General features: G+C 41.6%; 1 protein-coding gene across 1 annotated transcript in view; it reads left to right on the forward strand.

Annotated features, from left to right (window-relative positions):
• Nucleotides 1–4,130: 4,130 nt before the first annotated feature.
• The window catches only part of plekha7b (pleckstrin homology domain containing, family A member 7b), a gene marked incomplete at both ends in the record, with an annotated part of 66,701 nt that continues 47,657 nt past the window's right edge, over nucleotides 4,131–23,174 (forward strand). Inside the window, 3 exons of the mRNA XM_079216529.1 lie at nucleotides 4,131–4,213; nucleotides 4,315–4,391; nucleotides 4,513–4,570. Coding sequence (XP_079072655.1) covers nucleotides 4,131–4,213; nucleotides 4,315–4,391; nucleotides 4,513–4,570 — 218 coding nt within the window. The remainder of the gene's footprint in view (nucleotides 4,214–4,314; nucleotides 4,392–4,512; nucleotides 4,571–23,174) is intronic.

Below are 23,174 nucleotides of genomic sequence, written 5' to 3' on the forward strand. Positions count from 1 at the left end.
AGGACCACCAGGTGGGCGGAAGCTGTCCCCCTGTCCTCCACTACAGCAGCGGAGGTCGCCCGGGCATTCATCGGGTGCTGGGTGGCCCGCTTTGGCACGCCGGGTGACATCACGAGCGACAGGGGCCCACAGTTCACCTCGGAGCTCTGGACTACAGTTGCTGAGCACCTGGGGGTAAAGATGCACCGCACTACGGCGTACAATCCGCAGGCTAATGGGCTTTGTGAGAGGTTCCATCGTGACATGAAGGCCGCCCATCGTGCTAGCCTTACGGGCGCCGACTGGATTGACCGCCTCCCGTGGGTCATGCTCGGTCTCCGCTCTGCCCCCAAGGAAGACCTCCAGGCCTCATCCGCCGAGCTGGTATACGGCCAGCCCCTGCGGGTCCCGGGGGAGTTTCTACCGGACGCGACTGCACCCTGTCCTGACTGACCCACTTGACCAGCCCAACCCCGTCGGCATACCGGGGTAAATCCCCTGTATGGCCAGTTCAAAAAGAATCAGTCACATTTAGTTATAACATGACAAAACAATCCATGATAAAAACAGCACCATACTCACCAGATGCTGTTCGACAAAGTCCATCCGTCTCTCTTTGTTAACAAACAGTTCAGAGACGCTTCAGTGCGTTGTCATTAAATCCGCCACCAAGTCCGTTTCTCCTCCTCCTTCAGTCAATGAGTATAAAAAAAACTACACTAAATAAAACACTCAAAATTGAATTACTTCTCTAACATATGTTTCAACAACCTGAAATGTTCTTAATCCTTCTTACTGAGGTTAGACAGAAGACAGAAGTCTGTTAGACAGAAGTCACGCTGGCACACTGACCAATCACAGTGCATGTTAATGGTCACGCTGGGCCACTGACCAATCATATACATCCACACCATTTCGAGAAAATAATAATACATGTAGTGTATTTGTAAAAAAACAATTAAATTATAAAATAGCTATAACTTTGTGATTCTGTTTAGGCCAGCAGAGAAGGCTTAGCTGGCCCTGACGGCCCACAACTGCTCTATGTTATATACCATATACACACATATATAATCCCCATCTCTCCAACAGAGGGCGCTATTGTTCTGCATTGACTGAGTTCCATTTTTCCAGTATGTTCATAGCCATGGAGAACTGGAAGTCCATGATAGTTTAACTGGTCAAATGTGCTGGGAGCTACAGTCGATAAGGAGTGCATGATACAAATGAGCTAGAAGCTGGGGTCCGTGGTAGCTTTGCAACAGCAGTAGTTATTCTGTTTGAGTTTTATTATAAGCACTAAAAATAACAGATACAAAAAAAGATTTAAACTGTTCTAATTAGATTCCATATTAACTTTACCCTCTTCTTTCAACGGCTTCTGAGACCATCTTGGATAAGGCATACATGTGTTGCCCAGGTTCTTTGTGCTGGAACTTTATCTGCCAGAACTAATCCCCCATAAAACAAATTACGAGTCTTGTGGACAATGAATGTAATTTGTATCTGAATTGCTGAAAAAGAAAGTAGATGGGGGAAATCAGCTCTTCTGTTTAATCCACAAACACATGATTAAATGTGCCGCATAATGAAGAGCACACTACTGTCTAAATATTACCCTAGAGCCTAAGTGTCGGTAATAATTCAGGCACTTTGAGTCACCTGTACACACTCATTTATATCCTGCTGAGATTAAGGGATAATTTGAAAAAATGCATTTGTTAAAAGATGTTATCGATTTCCTATGTGGGCATCTGGCAGATAGATTAGGAATCAAACTACTCCGAGCTGAAGAGCTGAAAGTCAGGAAAGAACTAGAGAATCTTTATTACATTTTCTGCTCAGGACCTTCAGTAAACTGTGATTCCGCGGGAGGAGGCTCTCTGAGGAGAAGACAATAACATTGAGTCACCTTGCTGCATTGAGCCGAGAAGCAGGAATCAGCAGCAGCAGTAGAGACCATGCTTCAGCGCTGCACTGGACTGCGCATCAATTATGTGTGCATTTGTGTATGAATTAGTATGTATATGTGTGTGTGTGTGTGTGTGTGTGTGTGTGTGTGTGTGTGTGTGTGTGTGCGTGCATGTGCGTGTGTGTGTGGTGGGGATGATGATAAATCATATCAAGGTCAAATACCAGCAATTGAGTGGGGATAGTGGATGAATACACTGCAGTATGGATGATGATCCAGCGACTCATGTGTTTCATTTTGCAGACTGGTAGAAGAATACAGAAAAAGTTAAATCAGAACAGCATTCATCAATAATACAGTTGTATTATTGATGAATGCAGACAATATATGCCTGTTGCAGATATATCATATATTAAATGCTCCTTGGCATACTGATGATGATGCTGAGGATGGAGGCTGCTGTCTAACGCTTGTCCCTTAGGTTTTCAATTGGGATCGATCTTGTGATTGTAAAGGTCAAAGTATATGATTCATATCATCAAGCCATTCCGTGCCGACTTGTGGCTCAAATGTACGTAAGCATGTGCATTTGGTATGTTTCCACACTCAGTTTCTCTAATCCGCCACATACTGTAGATCTCATTTACTTAATAATACAAAAATAATGTATTTCTTATTATGTATCCTATGAACAGAGACATCATTTTTAAGGTTAAACCCATATTATAGCCAGACAAATAATGTTGTTCTTTGACTTCTCTCTAAGGCAACTAGAAGAAGGTTTACAATTAATTGGTTCATCCACAGCAGCTGCACTATACTTTTATTTTTTTTATAGAGGAACAGTTTGATCATTTGATGTCTTTGAAGAACAGTGCCTTAAACCACTGGAGAATGTTTCAACAAAGCATCCCCAAAAGAGAATCACAGATCAAATATTTATGATGTTGACAGATGCTCTCTGCTCGCTGATGTGCATGCCATACCGTATTATTTCCCTTCACAAAGGGCACATGAAGATTACTGTCATCTACACCACACAGGGAACATAAGGGGAGGATATTTCTTCATGTCTTTCTATGATTTTTTGACAAGTTCATTGGGATATCTTTTCCTTTCCCCCAGTTTAAGCATGTGATGTTACATCATAATAATGATAATGCAGTTACATAAGAGAGCATGATAAAGTGACACCTTGCTGCTTGTCTCTTATATAATAACTCCTGTGCCAACACTACTGTGACTTTGACCATTGCCTGCCCTCACACAGCACAAGTGAAACGTATGGGCAGCATTGGTAATTTGGGCAGTTCTGCTTGATGCAGCGTAAGCATTATTGTAATGTGTCCTGGTCAGGAAGGCTCTCTGTCCTCAAAGCGTGACTGCAGTGAAGGTGATGTAAGGCTGACAAACTTTATCTAAAGCTTCCATGCGTGGACATACATTCATTCAGTCATGCAGGCATGCTCTGCCATGTTTGTGTACACAAACAAACAAACAAACACACGCACGCACGCACGCACACACGCACACACACACACACACACACACACACACACACACACACACACACACACATACACACACAGTCCATCTACTTTTTGTCTTCATGTGGTACTATATATAGGGTTTACTTTTATATATATGGTATTGAAATGTCTACAGGTAGCCACTGACTGTTTTGATCCAACTTTGATTAAATCTGCACTAATCATCTATAGCCTACTTTTCATTTATAGTCGCCTCAGACAAGGCTGCCTCTTAATAACCCTGTGATAAAACCCTTCTGTCAGGATGCAGGGTTCCTTGCTTCATTTTCTCTCTCTAAACTACTACAGTATGTGAAGATGAGAAAAACTTGGCCGAGGCAGGCCTATGTCCCAGTCATAAGTTGCAGCTTTAACACGGTGCACTTCTGCTACACCCTGGGGGGCTACACCCTGCTTTTTATCCGCAGTGGGCTTCCCTTCTTATTTGTAGAGCTTTGTTTCAACTATGTAACGTTTCCAGTCTGCTACTTGTGGTAACTGGTAAACACTTTTCTTCAACTCAAATTACATCACAAAAAAACGGAAAAAACAACCAAACGTGGAGGTGGTCTGTTAACGAGTTTGGTATTCTTCCCCTTTAAAAAAAAAACCCTATGCAGCCCTAGCGGTGGTTTTATCTTGGCTCCCTGGGAAAGTCTGCGGAGAGAGAGGGAGAGGGGGGGGACGAGCCGAGCCGGAGAAGAGAGATCATGGCGGCACCTCTCGGACGGGACACCCTACCTGACCACTGGTCGTATGGAGTTTGCAGAGACGGCCGTGTTTTCTTTATTAAGTGAGCGGGTTCAACTAGTTATCGTGTAGTACTTTACTAAGCATTACTAAGCTGTTTAGTTGTTTTATTATCGCTCTGTAACAGGTGTCTCCTTCTTGCAGTGATAAAACTCATAGCACTACTTGGCTACATCCACGCACGGGCGAACCTGTTAACTCGGGGCACATGATACGGTCAGGTACGCGACAAACTATCCGATTTGTGGGACACCAAGGACACTTTTTCTTCTTCTTCTTCTTGCTGCAATGGGTTTTCTGCTTGTGGCGGGTCGTTCAGTGTGTTTTTTGTTCGTGTTACAGATTTGCCAAGAGGATGGGAAGAGGGCTTCACGGACGAAGGAGCCAGCTACTTCATCAAGTGAGTGGCTCGTGAGAGCATTGTTTCGCTGCAACATTTGATCCCATGAGCTGGTTGTTCCGTTTTCAACGAGCTGCGTTTGTGAAATGCCTCTCTATTCCATTAATTTCCTCCCTGTCACCGTGCAGCTCTGACACGTTTGGTAACATTAATAGAGTTCAACCTAAACGGCTGTGATGTTAACACAATATTTTATCTAAAAAAACACACATGTGTGCAGCTTGCAGGCTGCATAACAAGTGACACAGACACACATCAGCATATGGATTAACACACAGGGGTCCCATCGGAGAGGTGGGAGCAATTATCTCTGCCTGCATTGTTAATGGGAAGTGGCAGTGCCTGGACAGGAAGAGGGTTATTAAAATTCTCTTCACATCCTCCATGCGGGACCTCTACTCTCTCCATTAGATAGGTGCACAGCCTCAGTATGTGTGTGTGTGTGTGTGTGTGTGTGTGTGTGTGTGTGTGTGTGTGTGTGTGTGTGTGTGTGTGTGTGTGTGCGTGCGTGTGTGCTAGAGAGACTGAGGGTTGCAGGAGAGGGGTGTGACCATGTGGTGACAGAGATGTATGGCATGATTTCGTTATTGAAACAGAGAGGACAGGATTTACAAAGTCACACACCACAGCGTGAAGTTGTTTTTGGTGTGTCAGATTTCTTCACATGTCCTTCACAAATTCAAATTGCAGGATTCAAGCTTGAAAATCAGCAAAAGGCGCCCACGCCATCACTATCACACCGGCACATCTGTTATGTTAAACTCGAGGAATACGAATACGAATACATCACATTTGCATTTCCATCTGCAGTGTTTTACGTCGTAAATGTTTGCAAGGATTCTGGTCTGTACTGTGAGAGAAACAGGGGACACAAGCACAACCAGCAACATCATGCTGGAACCAATCAGATAAGTCAGGCTCACAACCACAGACAGAACGCCTACTGTAAAACAAAGTGGAGACAAATTCTCCTTCAGAGCTGGATCATTGTGAATTGCAATGACTCCTCCCACCGCAGCTTGTTTAAGGTTTTGTAGTTCTACCAGCCGTCGTCCTGTTGTGGCCCTTTTAGTTTGCCCCATTTGTTCCAGACAGAGGGGCTGTATGGGAATGTTTTATGTCCCCATAGCTGCAGTCTTTCTCAGTATGATTGTTACTAATAAGAGGTCCTTGCTCAGCAGATACCAGTTTGCAGCATGACTTAACATTACGAATACTTTAACATTTTTTGGCAAGAACGAGTATAAAAACAGTGTAATAAAAGAGATACAATAATTGTTGACCCAAACAAATGGATGCTGTTGCATTCAATTGACACTTCGAAAGACATTCTGGCATCCAAAGATGTTGGCTTTGAGAAAAACAAAACATACAACTGTTTCAACTAACAAATTTGTTGTTGCTGACACTTATAGGCTATTGTGTGAAGAATAAAGGCGGTTTGTGTGTTTCTCTCGCTCACTCGCTTTTCCTCTGTTAGAAGCGAGAACAAGGCAACAGTGAAGTTGTGTGATATATGATAGCCTTAAACGTTAAGTTCTATTAAATCAGTTGGCTAATCGTTTCCCAGTTCGCTTGGTGGAAGGATCCTGTTTTGCTCCTTCTGGTTTTTGTGTTTTCGGAATGGGGAGGGGGGTAATTTCTTGGGAGTCAAACATTGGACAAGAACACACCAGGACTGTCCTCTTGTACCATTCCGCATATCTTGAGCACAGTTGACATCTTTCTACGTTCGCTTGGTGTGTGAATGAAAGTAAAATCATTGTGTGTTTCCTAGGGTAGGTAAAACTACTACTTTATTTTATGATGTTTTTGAATTCGGGAGAATTGCTATGTGTGTATGTGTATATAATATATAGCCTTCTCAAAATTAACATACATTTGAGTTTGTATCAAGGGACATTGACTATGTAAATATTTGACATTAAATTATAACATATTGATATTGAGATAATCTTAGTATTACGATATATATATATATATATATATATATATATATATATATATATATATATATATATATAGATATATATATATATATATATATATCAGTTGATAGCTGTGAAGAGCTTGCAATGAGCTCAACTTTTCCCCTACAACTCAATGGGGATTTCTGTTATTATTTTCTGTTGATGGAGTACTGCCATTTTGTCATTGTGAAGAAGTTCATCTCTGGTGTTTTTTTATTTATTTATTGCAGACTTGGATGATTCCAGGTTTCTGCATGTGTCTAAAGGGTAATTACAGGAATTGTCGCTCGTGTTAATCTTGTTTTAACCTGGCTAACTGAGCAGCACTCAGATATCTATGCTATAAGAATGGATACACAGACCTAGTTCATTTGTTACTACTTTGTTCTTAAAACACTAGTTGGTTTGGATTAAAAACCTTCTCTCTAGGAATATGTGAACAGCTTTGGTGCAAAATATGCTTTGGTTATTGATGTTAACTTGCAAATCTGAAACACTGAAGGCAGTGAAGATGGCTCTAGCTCAATGGGATTATTTCTGACATCACATGAAGAGAAATGGAAAGAGATTTGACAACTTGGAGTGTGGCCCTATTTCAGATCATTAAAATTATCACAAGTGTTTTAACTGGCTACAATTTAAAATTACCATTAATACTACAGGGACATCCCCCATTAGCATTCAGTTTAGGTGAGTTTGTTTTTCTGCTCCAGGGTACAAATCATGGTTCTTTATGTCTGAAGAAAGTTCATCTCAGACTCGTATAATTTTCTTGTCTTTATAAGAAACTCTCTTGACAGGCAGGCTCTTCAATATAAACCAGTGCTCTCTATCCCACTTATATAGCTGAGGCAAACAGCAACACACTCAAGCAGGACTGAAGTCCACATGATGCTGCCGTGACAACAATCCGTATTTTGGTAGTGTGTTGAAGGTGGACTTTAGCTAAGATGGAGTACAAAGGAGGGATTGTTCCGACACGGCCGCTGGGGCAAAACTCACATTCATTTACACCTCGCTGTAGGCCAGCCTGCAGACCTGAACTCTCTGATTAATGGTTGCTGATGTTATGTTTGTTGTTGTGTGCCAAAGTGTAAAAGTCTCAACTCAAACTAAGAAGGATTTATGATCAAATATAGTTTCAGCTACATAGCTTACATTACCTTTAATAGCAAATCAATAGATACAAATTTAGAGATTGGAGGAGAAGATTCTCCAAACTAATGGACGAGGTCTGTCGCCATCTGAAACAGATTGAAGTAGAGCGTCTCTGGCTGTCATACTTCTGGCAAATCTCCAAGGAAGTGACCCAATTTGGAAATCGTCTTCCACAATCACCCTGTTCTCTGTGATAATATGGCACAGATGAATCAGGTCTGTGCATTGAGGTAAATATGTGTGATAGAATCAATTTAAGTTAGGAATTTGACAGCAAAAGAAGGCTGAAAAATTCAGTGTGACAATGAGATGCTTATTGTATAATTATGTACACTACAAGTAAAGCTTCCTTTTAATGCTTTAATAGAAGGAGGCTTCAGCTGTCATGCACTTTGATGCATCTCTCATATGGTTGAAGCTGGGGAAAGTTCAGTTAGATTTACACTCCACCACATCGCTGGCACTCACTGAGCATAGGAAATGTGCAATTCTATAGCTCCCTGAGGGAAAAATGACCCCACTGAGGTACAATGGTGTCCTGTTGAGGACACAGTTCACATTGTTGAGGGAACTTACAATGCTGTGGGAGAGAAGTCCAGGAAGAAGTGTGTGATGTAAAACCCTCACCAAAAAAAGCTTCTGTTTCAACTTCACTTACTCGTCAGGTGTGATAACCCCATCAATATTTCATGCTGTTTATCTTCCCATTCTCCTGCTGCTTGTTATGGTTTTATGTTGTGCTTGCATTTTTTAACTAGCTGACTATTTCAGGAAAGCATGAGTTAATAAACCATGGGATGGTTTGGGAGTTTTGAAGCAGGGCATTTTAATAGGGGATAAAAAATAAGTTTAGTATCCCTACACGGCCTTATCTTTAGACTGTCTAATGAGGCTTTCTTTTTCCGCCAACACAGCGAATCCGTACCTCATTGCTGAGTTCAAAACATCATTGCCAAAAAGGATGGAAGAAAAATTGCACTTGAGGTCCTTCAAATGATCTTTGTCCTTGCAGATTGAAGATTATTTTAACATGGAAGATATCTATGTGTAATTATAGGGTAACCATTGTTGCTCTGTCAAGAAAAATAAATGCGTTCCAATATTCCTCGGCTACTAAAAATGTATTTAACCTGAGCTGTTTGGGAATACTGTGTCTTTTTCTAGAACTATCAAAACTTTGACGTTTAAACTTTTAAAGTGAGGTAAAACTTTGTGCAGGGCCATTCTGGGACAACTGACCACAGTGGATTTAGGATATGAGCTTTAAAGTGTTTTGCCGACTGGCCCTCCTTTGGGCTCAGACAGGAAGACAATCTAGTTCGTTTTTTTTTCAGAGAGGCAAAGAACTTGCAGAAACTCACTCGTGATCTCTTTTTAGAAATGGACAATTCTCAGTTTAAGAATCCTCAAACGTCATCTTTTATCACTGACATTAGCCAAACTTCCATTGGTTGTTGTAGGTGAGACCAACTAGATTTGCTAAGTAACCTCATGTTTGCACAAAGGACCGTGCATGTAAAAGACATAGACATCACATAATATCAATCAGATTGAGCTAGAGCAGAGATGGGCAAACTCCGCCCCGCGGGCCGGATCCGGCCCGCGGGGCATTTTAATCCGGCCCGCCGAGTATTATAATTATTATGACATTAAAAAAAAAAAAAAAAAAGTTGTTGTAAAGACCGCTGTAGCGCTTCTCCGTTCCCAAGTTCAGTTTCCCGAAGCACGATGACCACAACAGACCAGCGTTGATGTTTCTTCATGATTATTTATTGCACAGCGCTCTTTTAGGCTTCTCGTGTGTGTGTCTGTTGTGGTCATCGTGCTTTGGGAAAATCAAGTCGGGAACAGAGAGGCGTTACAGCAGTTGTTACGCGCTGTGCGGACACACAACACTTGCTGTGCTGCGCTGGTCAATTCCACCTCCTCCCCCACTGATCCCACAGACAAGGCGACACTTTTTTATTTTTTTATTACCGTAATATACCGCAAACCACTAAAAAGCTCCACTTCTTAGCGGTCAGAATCCTTTTTAATTATGGCGTAAAGCGTTAACTTTAGAAGAATTACGGTAATATAAATCACTTTCTGTCGCCGGAGACAGGGTTTGTACTACAACAGTTTTAGAGTTGAAAAATGAACTGACAGCTGCATGCAGAGTATTTTTCCTCAGTATAACTAACATAACTAACCACATTCCACCCACGGAACTGCGCCACCCTGCGCGCTCATGTCATGTGACATATAGGGTTCTGTCTGTCAGCCTCCTGCCATCCTCCTGCAGTGATCCCTTCTGTCACAATGAGTGGACCCAAGAAGAGAAAAGTCGACAGTGAGTGCAGAGTCTTTAATGAGTGGACTGCTAAGTATTTTTTCACCGAAGTACGATCAAAGGCAGTATGTCTTATTTGCCAAGAAACCATTGCAGTATTCAAAGAATACAATATTAGCCGCCACTTTTCCGCCAAGCATGCTAACTATGCTAGCCAACAGTCACTGACAGAACGGGCGGCTACTGCTAAGAGGTTGGCAGCCAATTTAAAGAGTCGGCAAAATATTTTTCTCCGCCAAACTGCTATACAAGAATCAAGCACCAAGGCAAGTTTTTTGCTAGCATTCAAATTAGCAAAAGCCAGCAAGCCTTTCTCTGAAGGAGAGTTTTTGAAAGAATGTATGGTAGAAACAGCAGGTCTCTTATGTCCAGAGAGCAAAAACAAATTTGAAAAATTGAGTTTATCACGCAGAACAGTGACTCGGCGTGTAGAACAAATTGATGAAGATTTAACCAGCGAGTTGAACAAAAAAGCTGAGTCATTTACGTTATATTCTCACACCGCCCCCTGCCGGCCTCGCCGTGGTCCAGTGTAGAGCCACGGGTCTCACACCACCCAGCACCCCCTGTGGCGGACCACAGGCTCCCCACCTTCCCTTTGGCTCCAATAATCTGTTTTACCAGATACTCATACTCTCATGTGGTCTGCATTTGGGTCCGCAACATTGTCCTCCCGTGACAGGTTCACACAAACACTCTCCATCCATCTGATACTGGCCCGGCCCGTCTGTCAATTTTTTTTATTCAATGTGGCCCCTGAGCCAAAACGTTTGCCCACCCCTGAGCTAGAGAGATCATTGCAGATGCTTTTGTTTCATCAAAGCTGGGTGAGGGTGACAGGAACAGTGAGGCAGCTATTCATCTTCACTGATAGTTTACTGAGGTAGAGCAGTCCTCTATGTATACTCACATATAAATCTATAAATCTGTCGTGCTATCTGAATGTGCCATGTATAAACGGTGCTTGTATGTTACAGACAAGGAGATGAAACTGGGTATGCCGTTGGGTTCATCTTGTTGTAATTTTTTCTCACAGATGTTTCAGGGAATAAGATCACATGACACCAACCGCTTTCCTTTAAAACTTTAAGTTAAGCTTGTTGAGGGAGCTGAAAATGGGATCTGAAAATATTAATAGGTAACGTATTTAGTTAGTGCAGGTGTGCAGGTCTGCCCTCAAACTTGTTCATGCGTTGACCCTCCTTGAAGACTGTGTTGTCTTTGCCCTACAACTCCAAGTCCAAAGCTGTGCCAGCTGACTATAGCGATCAACAAAGTACTGTAGGAACCACATTTCCTGATGCGCCGTCTTCAGACTCTTTCAGTGTAGTTTATGCAATGTTTCCAGGATAGCTCAGCAAAGAAATATGTTGACACAGAGTCATCAAAGGAGCTACAGCTGTGTATTTTCTTTCTGGGTTCATCCTGGCTTTACTGAATCAGTTTTTTGGCTGTAAAATTTGCATGATGCCTCTTTGTAGTCTTCGAAGAGCTTTTTTTGTCTGACAGGTTTCTGTTTACACCAGAGATTCTCGATAAGCACGGGATCAGGAAATACATGTTAACATTCAAATTAACAACCAAGCTGCATTATGATTTTATTCTTTGTGTATTTACTTCCACAACGTATCCTCTTCAGCCCACCAAACTACGTATCAGAAATCATACTCATTTATTTGTACATATTTGTTGTGTAAGAAGTATATAGACGTTAATTTATGAGCCAAATATATATATTATATATTATTTTATCAGCATTATACTGATACATTATAGAACACTGTCACTTCTGCAGAATCCTGAGTGTGAGCTCTGTCCAGTCTCTCCCTTTATCTTCCTTCCCTCGAGCTGTTTATTGAGACAGTGACCTTCAGCTGAAAATAGATACTCTAAAATGTTGGTGTCATTCTTGACAGGCACAATCTTGATGGATTATATTAGCCATATCTTTGAAAAATATGAAAAAAAACCATCACTACTGTGACGGGACTGAAAAGCACTCCAATCCCACCATGTTGCAGGAAATGCTTTGTCAAGTTCGACTTCCTCCCTTTATGCTTTTAGGGGCTGCTGGTTGGAGAATGTAGTCAAAGGGTTTATCTCTTCTGCATTATTCAGTGAATGAAGAATCATCATACATTTTATTGTACTTGCTGATACAAAAAATGATAAAATTACTCAAAACATATACTGTACTTGGTCGTTCTTATTGCAGCATCAAAGTTCTAGTTTTTGAACCAAATACCAGCTTCTCAGGGCAAGCTGCCTCCTTTTAATTGAACACATCCTTGCATTGAAGCACAAACCATTTATCCTGTTAAGATGACAACAGCGCACATGCCAACGCCGCAAAAAATTTGCATTCATTGCCAAGGAATTGCAAATGGGATGTTGGTGAGGTAGCGAGTCCTCTCACTCTTGTCTGGTGATTTATGTTGACCATTTGTTATTATCAGTAGATCCTGGTACAATGTTTAAATTGTGTCCAGCTATTATGTCTGTGCATCTATCTTCTCTCCGTGCTTGTGAGGCGACCTGAGCAGTGAGGCCACGTTGTTTGATAAACAGAGCTGGTGTTGTCAAAGTCCTGTCATTTGGTGACTTATTACGAGACTTGTGACGGTTAAACAATACATACTGTATAGATCTGTCGGGCCATACAAATAGAGTTGGAGGTTAAAGCAGCGGACTGAATAAAGACGATGAAAACAAAGATTAGATTGAGAGTCTGGTACAGTGGCCGTTTGTGCTGTCGGATACAAAGAAAGCTATATGGAATATTTAACCCACAAACCTGCAATGAATGAATACATGAATGAATACATTAAGAGCTGCGGGCCTGAGGTGTTCTCTGTGGGATGATACGTTTTCTAGAATGAGTCATTTACCGTCCAGACGGCTCGAGCTGGTTGAGCAGCTGGAGCAGGAGTCAGAGCAGAAACAGGGCAGGGGAGATGCCCGAGCCGGGATGGGGACCTGCTGCTGCAGTTGCCTGCCCCTTGGCCAGGGGACTGACTCGGGTGATCGGGAAAAAGAGGTGGTTGCTGAGCTGGAGCTCTCCAGTTTGGAGGAGGAGAGGGAGATTGTGATAAGGTAATGCTGGCTTACTTGTAACACCTAACTTTTGTCTTTTGCTTTGTGTAAAATAAATGTTTTCACACATAAGCGCGACTACAATCTAATTGTAACATGCTGTGATGATGTACAGCGGGAGGAAATGGAAATGGCATGCAACATAAATCTAATTAATATAGAAGAACAACAACACATTTGCTCTTTTTTGTGTCACTCTTTTAATATTGTTAAAGAAGGAAGCTCTGCACCTGAGTAAATTCAGCTGCCCGTCTGGAGGAAAGAAAGAGTTTGTGTACCCTCCCTCTGATTGAATTCAGATGACAGATCTTTCTGCCGCATTCTGTCAGAGCCTGAGTGCGACTTGAGCCACTGCAGAGAGAAGCAGGTTCCACACTGCTCGCATCTCACCACGTGTGTGAAGAGAAGTGATTAGTGAGCAGCCACAAAGGTGCAAGATGGATGTTGTATAAAAAGAGAGAGCCTTTCTAGAGAGCATATCTCAGACCAGAAAATGTTTCAGGAATTGCTGATTTAATCTTTGTGTCAAAGGGATTATTTGATGTAAACATGATGAACAATAAAACATATCCTTTAAATGAGAGAAGCTCATATCATCAGTAGAAGATCATATACAAAATAGTATGATGCCATTGATTTTCAGCAAGCATAGAACATTTGCATTTAGATAGAAAGAGCTAAGATTCAGTGAACGTATCCATTCGTATCCAAAGTTAAGATATTGCATGCAAAGTGTTTCACTTAGTTCGACAATCAAACTGCTTCTGATAATTTGCTGAAACCATCACATACATGCTCCACATAGACATGAAGCTATGCAACTTCTTTTACCTGAATTATTCATTTATAGTATAACGTACATTATAAATGTTTTTTTTATATTTACAGTGGATCAAATATATTTGTGAGAAAGGTGTCACTTGTAACAAACCAACACAGAATAATATATTAACAAAGAGAGTAGTTGGTGAACATAGTGGAAAACTGAGCATTTCCCTCAGGGTTGGTGGAGGCTACGAATAGAGTGAATGTTGGACTTTAATTCACCGGATGGCCAGAAACACGGCTCTAAGCGACTGCTAATGTTTTTCCGCGTCTGCTTGAATTTCTAGATGGGCAACTATTTGCTAATAAGGTCAGCACAACAACTTTATACAGTGATAATAATGTAAATATATATTTTTTTCTCCAGCTTGTTCCGCTGACCTTAATGACATGCACGTCCAAATTATTACTAGACATGGCAGTATTGTCTTCAACGTGTGTGTGTGTGTGTGTGTGTGTGTGTGTGTCATCATGGCAAAACCTGGTCCTCGAGAGAAACACCTGCTGCAGAAGGAACTACCACAGAAGTGCTTTGCCAGGTGTTTATTTCTTTCTGTCTGTGGACAGACGTTGTCACTGTGATGGCATCGCATCTGTGCAAGATGCAGTCATGAAACTTGACAGATGTTTAGTTGTTTGTATCATAATGAAGGCTGATTTCTAAGATGAGTGGGGTCCGAGTGGATTGGGTAAAGATGGTCTTTAATTAAAGCTGCTTTTGGCAAATGTTCAATTAGAATATTGCTGTCTAGGGCTGCACGAAGTGTAGTGGCTAGCACTGTCATCTCACAACAACAGGGGCCCGGGTTCGATCCTCGATCCCGGGCGGTCCTTCTATGTGGAGTTTGCACATTCTCCCCGTGGCAGCGCGGGTTCCTTCCGGGTTCTCCGGCTTCCTCCCTAAATCCATAGACATGCAGCTCAGGTGAATTGGAGGTGTGAATGTGAGAGTGAATGGTTGTCTGTCTCTATATGTGCACTGCGATAAACTAGCGACCTGTCCAGGGCTCCAGCGCCCCCGCGACCCTAAATAGAATAAGTGGTTTGGAGAATGGAATCTTGGCGTCCACTGCATTTTAACAGTGTTTACATGCACTCAAGACACACGATTATTGCAGGAACTCAGGTAATCACAGGAAGTTGGAGAACAATGAGACTTGTTAAATACAAGATGACCTTGAACCTAACTGAATCTTCTGCCCGATGGTCTTGTTTGATGAGGAAATGGTACCATGTCTAGATTGGAAGTGAATTATATTTCTTGGGACCAATAGACAATTTGCAAGTTCTCTTATGTACTCGCAACTATTTTTCACCTTGAAGATCTGTTCAGATTTGTCTGACATGTATTTCCTGGTCATCGGATCATAGGAGGATAAAGGTGCTTTGTATTGTTTTACTCTATACAATATGTCTGCAACTATATTATTTTAAGTCTGAATAACCTAACACGTCAATAGGCTTATGTTCAGCAGCAGATTGAGTGAATGCGCTCTAAAAATTGTTTCTCATTTGGGATTACTTGATTAAATATTGCTGTTCCCATCACTGGATTATTGAGTGTGACAAAGATAAATGAAGAGGCGAATGTTACAGAGAGCAGATCTGGTGGTTCGGGCAATTTCACTCACTGCAGCATTTATTGAACACATTGACCACAGAGCTGTGTGAGATTTCTCAAAGCAGTCCAATTTAATTTGCTTTAGTGCAGAGATGCAAGGCTAATTCCTTACTCATGATCTGATTGATTCTCCCTTTTACTATTCTGAATCGTCTTTGTGATTTGATGATTCAAGATAACTGTGATTAGTCTTCACCTCCAACCATCCAGTGTCTGTTGTTTATTGAGTGAGATGAGGCTTGGATGTGCAGCAAAGACAGGACGGATTTTGATTGATTTGTTATATTCGGAAGTTTCAAAATCACTTTAAGTACGGTTTGACTCAGGGATGATGCATGCGCTTAACCGTCATGGAAGCACGGAGACCTGGTGGAGCCGTGAAATGCTGTTCTGTAGGGAGCCACTAGGTATTGCTGTTGAGTCTGTTTGACACTTTGATGCAGTTTTACATTTGTTTCAGTTTTATTTCATCAACTATTAAGACATGCCTTTCTTATTGTGCAAGCTTGTGTCTACTTCTTGTTGAAAAGAAATAACTGAATTGGTCATGTGATGAATTATGATGGATAATTTAGTCGTCATATTGCCCTTCTCCTGTATTTGACTGTGCTGCATACTGACTTGACAATATCGCCTGCATTTCTGAGTGATTTTGTATATCACTACATGTGATATACAAAAAAGTACGAGATTATTGGCTTTCTGATTTGCCAACACAACAAACTGGGGTTATTATCATAGCTTAATTTTGTTATACAACAGCCAGGAAACAGTGGAAGCAGGTGATAGCATGCTGACCTGGCTGTCCATCATACATATTACCTTAAACCACCCTTGTCTGGCCCTCTGCTCTTATCTATATGTCTGTCTGTGGATTATTGAACTGGCGCTGCAGCAGCCACTCAGCTATAGTCTGCCCTCCGTCCTCTCTTCCTGACCGACGGATGTGATCTGTTAAAGAGGACTTGGGGTGAGACTGAAGGCTCTGGTTGCAGTCAGAGACCAAGGTCAGCTCTTTTCATTGACCGGACAACACATTCCTCTTCCTCTTCTTCTTCGTCTACCTCTTCCTTTTCCTCTTCTGGGGTGTTGAACAATGGAGTGTTATCGTTGTATTCTTCCCTGGAGAGGCTAAGTAGAGCTCTGTACTGTAAGTGCTGGCTGTGTAACTGAGTGATCCAGGGTAGAGAGAGAGGGCTGAAACAGCAGTTATCCTCCTATCTGACACCACTCTTTGTGCCTGTTCCAGCACACCCACCTGGTACTGTGCACACAGTTTATACAGGCTCAGTTAGCATACGTTTAGAGAACAGAAAGGCACACTCGCTATTGGTCGTTTTAAGGGTCAGTTTTGAATGGGACTTACTGCTCTCCACATCTGATCACAAACTGGTGAGTAGCAATGTAGAGACATGTGAGATTGAGTGGACTCTTTAGCTATCGGACTCATACTGGGAGTATGCTATAAAGTAAGACAAGGGGGATTCATCTATTGTATATCTATATGTATTTCAATCACTTTCTAATCAGAATATCTGTTCATTTCAGCTGTGGTTATACCGTTTATTGAGGGCAATGCTATTGGTTGTGGCCAATGGTGGAAGAAGTAGAAATATATTTTACTGCAGTTAAGTCAAAGACCTGCATTCCAAATAATTAAAACTAAAGTGCAAGTACTCATTGTGACCTCCTCCCTCTCTTTGGTATTGTATTTTATATATGTAATTGGATTATTACTGCATTACTATTGCACAGTATGGGTAGTTTAATCCATAACAATGCATCATACTTCATAAACTAATCACATTTTTATGTTCAACCTAAATCTGCAAGGTAACTAGTAACTACAAAATATCTGTCTAATAAATATGATGGAGTAAAAAAGTAAAACATTCCCTCTGAAATGTGAAGAAGTATGAAGAAGAAGAATTGAATTGCTCAAGTGAAGTGCCAGTAACTTACAATTGTAATTATGAACAGTACTTGAGTATATGTACTTTGTTACTTTCCACCACAGACTGAGGGTGTTGGTTATTATTTATGTCGTAATCATGCTTAGATCATTCTTTTAGTATTTTTAAAACATTCCCCATTAGGTCTTTTTATGTAATCTTTTTTTTTAAACCCTTATTTCAATAGAGAATTTGTAACTATTTGCATCGTAGTAACTTACAGACACTTTAGATCCATTGTTTTCCAGTGTATGGCTGTTGCAGTTAGTTCCATGTTAGTTCCATGCAGTGAAAAGGATTACTGTAAAATAGAGCTAATGTACAAATGGCCATAGATGGTGGTTGGACCCAGAGATCTAGCGTACTGGTTTGTACGTACTGTGGCATCTCCACAGCGTTGAAGTGGTCTTTACTTGCTATGCTAACGAGAAGTGAAACACAGTGTAAATGGATGAGAAAGAGCAACAGAGGGTGGAACGCAGGGGACAAGGACAACAGCAGCTGGATGCATTACCTGCATGTTAGTGTGTGTAGGTACGCTAGTCAGTTTAATCTGTGAGATGCCTTCCTGAGTCATTGCTGGTGCAGGAAACATCCTCCCCTTTCTCTATTAGCTGATAGAAAGCATTTGCAGCATGGCATAGTCATCAGTCTCTTTAGCTGTTAGGTCATAGCCAAGTCTTCCCTTCAATTTCTCATGCCGTGAATTATATCCCCCCAACTCACACTCTGCCTTCTTTATCTGATCTGGCTGTTGTCACATTATTTCCTGTTCAATACATTAGTCATCCTGCGTAGTACAATTAGTTGAGAAGTTGTTGTTGGTGACTGTTAATATTCTATAATAACACTCATGAAACATGGGCATAGCATCCTTAATTTCCCGTTGGTACAAATATGTACCAAAAGAACATTTCGTGCACACTTCCTGCAAAGATCAGAACGTAGTATATACTTCATGCAATTATCTATTGTAACGTAGCGTGAAAGTTGCAACATCACTTCTTCATCTCGTTCTCTTTTTTTCCTCACTTGACTACTGCAATTGCTTCTCCTCCCTCCTCGTTCCTCTCTTCTCGCTCGCTGTGCATGCTTTGTATTTCCTGCCCGACTGCAGAGGGAATGGAGCAGAGAGGGCGTCCAGCTCAGGCACATGCTCTGACGACAGTGTTCCACTAAGGAACGCATATATTAGAAGAGAGCAGAGGAGAGGTGAGGAGAGAAAGAGCGCTACTACAGTGAGGGAGAGTGAGCGAGGAGAATTTGATTATACGGGTTATGGCTAATGCTTTGTGCCTGTGGTTTTACTTTGTGCTCTGGGGCCTCTTACATGTATTGGTGAGGTTGGCTGGCTTTAATAATACCCATCACAAGCCTAATGCTCTCGGAGACAGGGGGACAGCTCAGTGATTACGTGTATTTTTAGCTTCACCTCAGCAGCCCAACACAGGAGAAGCGGGAAAGAGGATGTTTTGAATGAATCGACGCCACGGTGCACAGCAGAAGACGTCAGCAACAGCAGCACTACCAGCTGAGAGGAGGATACACACACACACACACACACACACACACACACACACACACACACACACACACACAGGCACCATTGAGAGGAGCAGAGCACAGCACAGCAAATCACAGACTTGCAGCTAACATGTTGGGCCAACCAGGACAGGCAACCTTACAAGTCCCTTACAAGAGGCAGCCAGTGTATCGTGCGACTCAAAGGTGTGTATCCCAGCCCATCTCCCAACACATATGTGGGATTGTATCGCTACGTAGCGACTCAGGAGGTGTGTCTGCTGAGGATTTCCAGCAGCTGCAGGAGATAAAGTGCTTGGGATTGCATGCAGTTAAGTGTTTGTTAAAAGTATATTTGCATGCAGGAGAATTCCCATGCATGCTGAACGGTGCCTATCGTTCGTTTTTGAGAAAGCAGCTGGCTGTTTTGCCTTTTGGATTGCCTTTGGGAAGTGCATTTATCAATATGTACTAATGGTGCAGTCTCTCCAGGAATGATGAGACAGAGAGGGAGAGAGAGAGAGAGGGAGAGAGAGAGAGAGAGAGAGAGAGAGAGAGATGCTCTCTGCAGTGCCTCATGATCACAGGTCACTAACCGCCGTGTTGATGTCAGCAGAACTGTGATCTCTCAGGCTGATTATGATGCTCTTCTATATACATGGCTGATGTGGGATGTCTCTGTAGGTTAGACCGTAGTGGAGGTTTGATACAGTCCTTCACACCTCTAAGTCAGCCAAAGATACACTTTTCAAAGGAATGTACTTGTTTACATGGGTTTGCTTCTCAATCCTCTGAGGGGCCCAGCCCACACACAGACACACCCACAGAGATATACTGTATATTTACACATACAATGTCACATCTGCTGCATATTGTGTTTTCCATGCTCTGGTGGCTCATACTCCTTTTGCTGAAATTGTATGTTGTTTACATCGTTGATGTAAGAAACAGCTCTCTAGTCAAAGTGTTTCACCTTTCTGCCTCAAAGTGAACTGACCATGTATTGCAGCTGTAAATGGTCTGCTGGACATTCACAGTTCTAAATATATTTACCGGTACAAATTTGGTCAGATATCCAGGCATATGAAGGGAAAACCTACATTTTTTAAGCTGTTCTTTGGTTAATTCTGTATATTTTAATGGGCTTTGACATGGTAACAATACCATAGATCCATGCATAAGATATCAAGCTTATTATTATTCTTTCTCAATATCAGCCGCAGCGATAAGGTTACTTAGCCTATTTATCATTCCTGCATGTGCTCCCTCATCGGTCAGACCCCCTGCTGTGCTCTTAGCTTCAAAGCCTGTGGGATGTAAACACCAGAACACAACATTTCACCTACAGCATGTAGAAATAATAATATAAATTGACAATTTGGGTCAGCATTGAATCAATATTAATGTCATTGCAGGATTTGTACATTTATAACCTTGCTCATTTTAAACTAACACCAATGAGCCTCTTTTGGGTTTATCCAGTCTTGAGTGGTGGTTTGTTTTCAACTAATTAAGTAACGGTCGTCTTTAACTTGGTCTGGTTCTCCTCCGGGCGTTGGATAACATCTGACTTTTGTTTTATTCACCCAGTCAGTTCCAGTAATGCAGAGTATAGCCCAGTCACACCCATCCCATCCTTCTCGTTTCATCCCTTGGCCACAGGGTGAAATGGCCAAAAGACACATCGCTTAATTGGTATGCTTAGCTGATATAGAGGTCATATTTTTGTTAAATGGGGCTTTGAATAGCTGGACCACTTCAGCCTGACAAATGACACGCCTAAAATTGGTGCAGGGTACAGAATATCTAGGAATAGAGGGGAGGCAGTATGAGGTAAAGGAGGGAACCTCTCACATTTCTAGAATAGACATAATGATGATACCGAACAGAAAGTTGAGGAATTTGAAAAGGGAGTATATTCCCTGTGTATTAGGACCGAGCCCATTCAAGTTTTCCGGAATGTGATTTAGATGAGCCTGCGTGAGTGGGATAGACATTCTGGGAAAGACTGTTGTGGTAAAATCTTGATCCTGCTGGTCAGTCTTAACTTTTGAGCTGTGCACCAGATGTGGCCTACCTTCCTCCACTGATGCCTGACTTAATAAGCCTCGTAAGTCTCTACAAGCTCTCCACACACTCTCAGAACACAGAGATCTAAAAATAGCCTCTAAATTCAGTTACTCTCTGCCAGCCAAGTGGGACCTCAGCTAATTCATTTAATCCATCTGTTTAATATTTTTAATAAAATAATATTGTGATAGCCTCCATGCTTAAGTAATCAAGAGGGACAGATGGGAGTGGGACAAAACCATATAATTAAATCTTTTTTTTTTATATATATATATATATTTTTTGTAGCAATGTGTACTATGTTAAAATGATCCTTTTTTGATGTCTAATCATGCGATGTAGTGATCAGGATTAATGCCACAAAAATAGTGCTCTTGTGATCTGAGTAGAGGAATACCAGAAAATGAATAGACAATTTAGAGGGAACAGATTGTGAGAGAAACCTACAGAGCTTTGATAGCTTTGTGTATGGCATGTTTATGCAGAACAGATGGGAAGACACTGTTAAAGTTATGCATAATATAACAAGACAATGACACCAGAAAATACAGTTTGCATCCTAGTGCCTAGTAGATGGCGACTGGAGCTTCTGTGTTCAGTGCCTGCATGCTGTTCATTGCCACTGAGCATTGCAGTTGTGGAGTAGCTGAGTTGCCTTAGCCCTCCCTGTGTGTCACTGGAATGTGACTCCCCAGTGGAAGTGAGCTCAGGGGCTGCTGTTGCTCTGCGGTGTGTGTCTGCTCAGATTCTGTAATGAGAACTGCGGGAGAGAAGTCCCTTCAAGCCTGCAGCGAGTCCGGACACAGCCAGCTCACAGCAGAGGAACATACACACACACACAGACACACATAAAGAGCTGACTCAGTCGGCATGTCCTGCAAAGAGGGATTTTGAGTGGAGAAGTTATTTGCCAATCTTGATGAGAAGTCAGACCTATTTTTTTTTTCTCCAATGGTAACATGGTATAGATATACTGTACACACTGAAGCAAACACTGCTGTAAAGACAGGTCTGCTGCAGTAAAGTGTGCTGCGCTTTACAAGCTTGGACACCCTCAGGGCCAAGATTCTCTGCAGCAAAATCTTAACAAGACTAATCACATTTCTCCCAAGCAGTACCTTCTGTATTTGTTCTTAAATTTGATGACGTAATCATTTACCACTGTACCAAATCCCAAAGAGTAAGGCAATTTAATCAAGGGTCTGAATAGATCTGTCTAGGTGTGCCTCCTATTATGCTTTAATGAGGAATGTTACAGCTGTTTGATCATTTGATCCATTCCTCCACCGTCATCTAGCTGAATAAAGCTCCCCAATGTTAAACAAGTCTTTTTTTTTTTCATGTGTGTGTGTGGCGGACAAGGGTTTGGGGTAGAAGGAGGGTATTTAGAGTTTGGATGACACAATAATACCTACGACAGGATTGTGTAAGGGATTTAGCCATGTTTTACAGCATGAGTTAGCTGAATCTGATTGTTAGAGGATCCAGTGGCTGTTTATCTGCCCCTCTGCTTTTGGACAAAAGCACTGGCAAGTGACATGGCTTTCATGACATAGTATTAGAAAACAGGGATTACCCTGGTTCAGATAATGTAATCCTTAAGGACACAATATAATTCAACTATGCCTGTCCTGTTTTGTTTCTCCACATTATAAACAGCATATGGTGAAAGCGGCGATAGCATGAAGCTCTGTATCTTCACATACTTTCAGGCGTTGCATTGCACGTCTCGTCTTTATTATTATCTTAATCTGTTATACAATATTAACATGACATTGTATTTAAAGAATACATGGATGAGAACAGTTGTGCTTGAGTTTATTGGGCTTAATTGCGCTAAAGAGGTGTTTTCCCAAGAACATTTGATTGATGTGCAAATATTGCAAATATTGACCCACTCAGAACAACAAAATAAGATGCTGTGCCATGTTCATCTGTGGGCTGGCTCTCATTAGATAATTTACCTCTCTGCCTATTTTTGCCTTGCTTTTCTGTTACAATTTGCTTTTTTTTCATGATGTTTGATTTATTTTTGATGTTGCAGGATTATGAGGTTTAGAGA

The sequence above is a fragment of the Taurulus bubalis genome (assembly GCF_910589615.1).
Source record: "Taurulus bubalis genome assembly, chromosome: 4".
Classification (NCBI taxonomy): Eukaryota; Metazoa; Chordata; class Actinopteri; order Perciformes; family Cottidae; genus Taurulus; species Taurulus bubalis.